At 32.2% G+C, this 6,606-nt stretch overlaps 1 protein-coding gene across 1 annotated transcript; it reads left to right on the top strand.

Moving 5' to 3' along the window:
- The first annotated feature begins 715 nt into the window (after positions 1–715).
- On the top strand, positions 716–3,009 carry LOC130990197 (two-component response regulator ORR9-like). Its single transcript, XM_057914423.1, has 5 exons — positions 716–1,255; positions 1,391–1,494; positions 1,583–1,660; positions 2,119–2,189; positions 2,451–3,009. The coding sequence occupies exons 1-5, from the start codon at positions 1,150–1,152 to the stop codon at positions 2,764–2,766; spliced, it is 675 nt and encodes a 224-aa protein (XP_057770406.1). The 5' UTR covers positions 716–1,149; the 3' UTR covers positions 2,767–3,009.
- Positions 3,010–6,606: the final 3,597 nt, after the last annotated feature.

Raw genomic sequence — 6,606 nt, 5'->3', positions numbered from 1 at the left:
GTTATATCTTTTATTTGTATTGATAATACATTTACTACTAAAAGTGGATACAAAAAGCTGGGACGGAGGGAGTATTATTTTTCTTTTTTCAATGTAAAATAGAAGACATATTGTTCCACTATTACTTAGTATTAGGTAATTTTTTTTAACAATGACTACCTCATCTAAAACATGCCGCGCGTATTGACAAGTTGAATACTTGTCGGAACACGTCAATTTTCGTCGTTGGGATTTTTTTGCGGATCGCAAACAAGAAAAAATTGCAACGATGGGTATTATTTTGTAATTAATTTTAGGCTGAGACATTTTTTAAAACATGCTTAAACGATGGGTCAAAATATTATATTTACCAAAAAACTACCCACACAAAGGTGGGAAAACTACTCGCACACAGGCGTGTTTGAACGACCTTTCACAAAGAAAATTTTTTTGATGCTTTAATTTTACCATTTGAGCTAGGCCTTATCGGCAAATAAAATACATTTTGATTTTTGAGCCGAGGAGAAAACATAACTGAGAGAAGTCCTTTCATAATAATAAAAAATAAAAAATAAACAAACAAAAAAACAGATTTTTATGAACACTAGACCGGAAAATAGATTATATATTAATTAAACAAATGTAAACTAACTATCCTTTTCCTCCTTTTTTTTTTCTTCTCCAGAAAACCATCACTTGAATAGTATGAAACAGAAACACCCCACCACCCCATAAAAATTAGATAAATAAATAAATAAACGAGAGAGAGAGAGAGAGAGAGGGGTAGTAGTATTATTTAGTTGTGTTGAATTGTATAGATAGAAAAATGTACAATCCCACGTTCAAAGATTAGTTTTCCCACTATTCTTTATTCTTTCTAATCTGTATTGCTTGCCTTGCAGTTCAATTCCAAGCTGGAAATATATTGCAACAAAATCTTTGGTAGAAATCTGGTCAGATCTTGCCTTCTGCTCTTCTTCATTTTGCTTCATTACAAATTAAGCTCCTCTTTCTTTCCTTCCCATTTTATCTCCTTCCTCACCTCACACAACCAAAAAAGAGAAAAAACATTATATTACAAATCAAAGAAAAAGAACTAAACTTGAAAAAGAAAAATCCTTCTTCTTCCTCAAACTGCTGCAATTTCTGTGAATTTTGGGAGTTGAGGAAATGGCCATAGCAGCAGCAGATGATCAGTTTCATGTTCTTGCTGTTGATGACAGCTTGATTGACAGAAAGCTGATTGAGAGGCTTCTCAAGACATCCTCTTTCCAAGGTGTGTGTTTTGTGTTTTGAGGTTTCTTGGTTTTTTTCTTTAAGAATTTGATTGGTGGGCTGTGGTTTTCTTTGGTTATTTTTGTCTGAAAGTTAAAAAGATGTGATTTTGACTGTGTGCATTTGGTTGTGGCAGTCACCACAGTTGATTCTGGTAGCAAAGCTTTGGAATTTCTTGGTTGGCATGAAACTGAGAGAAACATGTTCAATGAAACCTCCATTTCTCCCAAGAATCATCAGGTATAGATATTGCTGTACCCCCACCCCACCCCTATATCTGTTACCTAGTCCACCTGTCTGAAAATCCTATATTCTTTTTCTTTTTCAGGAAGTGGAAGTGAATCTTGTTATTACAGACTATTGTATGCCTGGTATGACAGGTTATGATTTGCTGAAGAAAATAAAGGTGGTGATTTTCTTTTTCCTTTTCTTTTTGAAGCTTTTTTATTTTTATTTTTTGGGTTTTCTGATACTAGCTAGGAGCAATTTATCAATCAATAGATATTCCATTTCTGGAAAAACATGCCCCTCGCAGAATAACATGGTTTTTGACAAAAGATTTGATGTTTCTTGAAAAGTCCTCTCCTTTTTATTGCCACTCAATTCAAATGAATATGAATCTTGTCCAAAATCTTGCAAAGCCCTCTGAAATTCATGTAATGATTCCTGTTTTTGCTTCAATTTGGTTTCTTCCCATCTGCTCTAAAAGCTAGTTTCATAATCATGTTTCGACTATATCAACGCAAGTCACATGTAGCTTATACACTATTTGGATCAAAATTCATCTTCATCAATTATTTCTCCACCTTATCTTATAACTGAATCAGCATTATTAACAATTTTGGGCTGCCTTCAAATTGACAGGAATCTGCAATTTTGAGAGATATACCAGTAGTCATCATGTCCTCTGAAAATGTCCCTTCAAGAATAACCAGGTAATTTTATTTTTTAATGAAAACAAAAGTAACAAATGTGTTAAAAATATATATGAAATATTATAAATTCATCGTAAAAATAATGAATTCAAAAAACTAATTTATTTATTAATTATTTAACAAATCAAATTTGATAATCTTTTTTACTTTACACACGTCTCTCAATCATTATTATAATTCATACCCTTCAAATTATAATACATTTTTTATGGACAGTTAAAATAATAATAATGGGATTTGTTATTTTTTTTTGGGTTACAGATGTTTAGAAGAAGGAGCAGAGGAATTTTTCCTAAAGCCGATGAAATTATCAGATGTGAATAAACTGCGGCCTCATATGATGAGAAGCAAATCAAAGAATGAAAATGAAAAACAGGAAAAGCAAGAAAATGAGGAGATTATTAGTAGAGGAGAAGCAGATTCGGACATGCAGACAGCACAATCTTTGCAACAGCAGACATCGCAAGCCAACAACAACAACAGCGTCGACAACAACAAGAGGAAATCTATTGATGAAGGGCTTTCACCAGACAGAACTAGGCCCAGATACAGTGATCTTACTGTGATGTCCAATTAATCTTTTTTTTTTTTTCATATTTCGATAATCGTGGTATAGGCGGCTCGGCTCGACTACAAAATGTTAGTGAAGTTAGAATCAATAATCATGAGATTGTCAATTCCTTAGGTTAATCTTTGACATATAAGTTTGTTTCTTTAATGAAGAGATATATGTACAGTACAGGGCTAAAGACAAACTGTGTAAGAGTCTTACTAGGGAAAACTTTGGACCCAAATTTGTATTTATTGATTTTGGACCCAATTTGATTTTACTAATTGGGAGTTAGCTAGATGATGAATATCAAGAAAATCTGTGAAGAAAAATTCGCAGTAAACCACTAACTATAAATAATTGCGTTTCATATGTGTAGACCGTGTTATTTACTTATGTTTTTTGAAAAGGATGTGAATTACTTATGTTTAATATAAAAGTTGGCATAAGATATGCGTTTCATATGTGCACAGTGCATTAATGCCTTAATTAACACAAGAGGCAAATTACAAAAAAGAAAAAAAAAAGAAAAAAAGAAAAAACAGGAGGCAAATTAGATTTATCCAAATAAAATAAAGAGTTTATGTTATTATGGAAATTCTTTTCCTACCCAATTGATTGCTTGTTAATTTGTGACCTATCAAATTTGAGCATGTATAATGTATGAATTGATGAATTTGTAATAAATTTATAATACTATTGGTACTCACTAACTTGTGTAATACATGTAATGTACTTGATAATTTCGTATTGTAACTCTTTGACCCAAATTACTCTTTAACGTTGAGCCCAAATTATGTTTTCGGTTGAGTTTATTTACCAATGATGTGAGATATAAGGGTGGATATAAATATAATCATAAACCATTTTTTTTAGTATACGAATCTTAGTTTTGTGCAACCTAATATGCAGCCAGCTTTAGTGCCAATCAAGATTAGTTGTATCAGGAATGGTAAGGTATAGTTGCACGTGGGGAATTTTCTTTTATTATTATTATTATTATTATTATTATTATTATTATTATTATTATTATTATTATTATTATTATTATTATTATTATTATTATTATTATTATTATTATTATTGTTGTTGTTGTTGTTATTGCATTTAGTCATTTAGATTGTATTCTTTATTTTCCTCATTTATATATGCAAAAATCTAATTTCATCTAATTAATTTTGTTTCTAAATATAAAAATATAATAATGTTTGTTCATTTGTAAAATCCTAGATCTACCCTTTCTGATTTCCATTGAAGTAAAGTTACAAATCCTTTTCCCCTAAAAAAATTACACTTTCTCCTCCAATCATTATATAATATATAATACGATTAGAGATTCATGACTCTGCTTATTTCACTCTCCTACGTGGCTTCATGAGAATTTTTATTTTTATTTATCTGTAATTTTAGAGCTCTTGATAATATACATCTATGTGACTTCATTGTTCCTTATTTTATTTTTATATCAAAAACATAAAATTCCTATCATAAACACCCCACTACTTGCTCTCTTCGCCGCCAATGCTTCCCCACCACATCTCTTCGCCGTTGTCCGTCTCGGAGACCCTGTCCCACCACCCCAACCAACATTGCACGAAATCATTTTCTCCCATCACTACATTTTCTCCAACTCTTTTAGGTTCTTCCACGACGTCGCCGCCACAACCCACCGACGCCTCCTCCGCCGTATCGGTGGTTTTCCGAACCTCGTCCTTCATGTGGAATTCTGATGAAATTCAATCCTTATAGTTGATGCACTGTGTTGTTCAGGTTTGCACCCCACACCGAAGCACTTCCCTTACCTAAAATCTAATCTAGAGATTCCGCCGGTTCCACCACCATGCATCCGACTTTAGAATGCTTCGCGGTTAATTTCAAGGGTGGGAATTTTAAGTACCCACTCATATAATATATCTTACAAAATTGCCCAAAGCACAATTGATGTTGATAGGTTTGCATGGTTTTTTTTGTAAAAGTTCTTACATTTTTCTTACACATGGTACAATTGTGTGAGAAAATGTGTAAGATAGGTAGTTAAAAAATGTACAAAATCTGATAAATGTGTATTTATTGTAAAGTCACGTCACTTTGTAACCCTAAAATGCCTTAAGTGTGAAAAAATGAGGGCACGTTTGTGTATTATTAAACATTTATACGAAGGCAAAAAAATTCATATTTATGTATATTGTGAACAAAAAAAAAAAATTCTAAAGCCAAGGGACAAACAAGCCACCGAGAAACCCTAGCCGCCTGCACAAGCCGCGCGGTTTTCCCGCATGGCTTGTGCAGGCGGCTAGGGTTTCTCGACGGCTTGTTTATCCTTTGGCTTCAGAACTTTTTTTGTTCACAATATACATAAATATAATTTTTTTTTGCCTGCGTATTAATGTTTTAAAACACACAAACGTGCCCTAGAAACCCTATTTTTTTTTACTTTTTTTATTTTGTTACACATTTGACAATAAAAATATATACTTCCAAATGTTGAGGACCGAAAATCATTGTAATGTATTAACTTTTGAATTTAATTATGTAACACTATATCAATCCCCATTTTGATTTATTTTCAGCTATTGTAATGTATTAACTTGGTTGTCACTAACACCTAATGCATATATCTATAATAAATGAGGAATAAATAACAATAAGTTTGGAAGGATCTCACGCCTTCTTAGGAAAACCAAAATCACGCCTAAGATATGTAAGGAATCTAACGGCTTTCGCAGCCAAAATTGTGGCTAGTTTGACCAAAATTAAAGTGCCTCTCGCTGCCTTCACGGGTTCCTAGTAGTTTTAAGACTTAAGTGGGTTGGAAAATAGAAAAGTTAGGGCCCACTACACTATTATTTAGGTTAAATTATAGTGATAGGAAACGGCTACAATCACATTCTCAAAAAAATTGAAACCGAAAAATTGCTTAGTTGCGCCGGTAAACTATTGCTTGGAGACTATTGTTTGGAGACTTAGAAGATTTAGCGCGCCGGTAAACAAAGTTGCAACCACCGACAAGGTAAATAAGAACCATACTATATAGAAACTTCCATTACCGAATTGTCTATGTGTTTATCCGACTTTTTAATCAATTCTCCAAACTATGTAGAAACTTTTAGAGGTTAGAGGAACCCAAAGTAGCGAGTAAGAACACAACCATTCATGGCTATGGCTTCTTTTTCAAACCAAGTAAGTATTCTACCTTTTAATATCGTGATATTATTTGTTAAATTTTGGGTTGGATTTAAATGGTAGTTTGAGTAGTTGAAGATTATATTTCGAAAGTAATGCTTGTATCTTTCGTGAGTTTTGAAATGAATAGTTTAGATTTTTTTTTCGAGGCGAAATTGTTTAGATAATTGAAGCATGTTAAATTGTTTAAATTGTATATTTTGTGACTTTTGAAGCATGTTATTTGTTGATTTTGTGTCGTAGATTTGTGGTGTTTTGTGTTAAGGATTTCTTTTGGTGGGAAAACAAATTTAGAATGGAATAATTGTGTTTGGTTAAGTAAATAAACAAATGGTGCAAAATTCGAGTTTTTTTAAATGACTTTACGAAAGCATAATTTATTCGAGAAATGGAATAAGTTAGTTGGGATTTCGTGTAGGATTACTGTATTACGCATAAAATAATAACGTTGTTTAGGTTTTTCAGAATTATAAAATTGAATAAATATTACTTAAATTTAATCAATCGAATTTAACCAACTAGCCGCCGAACTTTATTTTTTTAGAGCACGAGCCGCGGACCGTGGAAAACCGGCGGCTAGTGCTCTAAAAAAATAAATTTCGGCGACTTGTTGTTTATTTAAGATTTTTTATATTTTTTAATTACTTTTCGCGTGCTTTATGATTTAATAATGCATTATTTGGT

This window comes from Salvia miltiorrhiza, chromosome 6 (genome assembly GCF_028751815.1).
Source record: "Salvia miltiorrhiza cultivar Shanhuang (shh) chromosome 6, IMPLAD_Smil_shh, whole genome shotgun sequence".
NCBI classification, from domain to species: domain Eukaryota; kingdom Viridiplantae; phylum Streptophyta; class Magnoliopsida; order Lamiales; family Lamiaceae; genus Salvia; species Salvia miltiorrhiza.
Note: the sequence above shows the minus strand (reverse complement) of the source record. Positions and strands in the feature narration are given on the sequence as shown.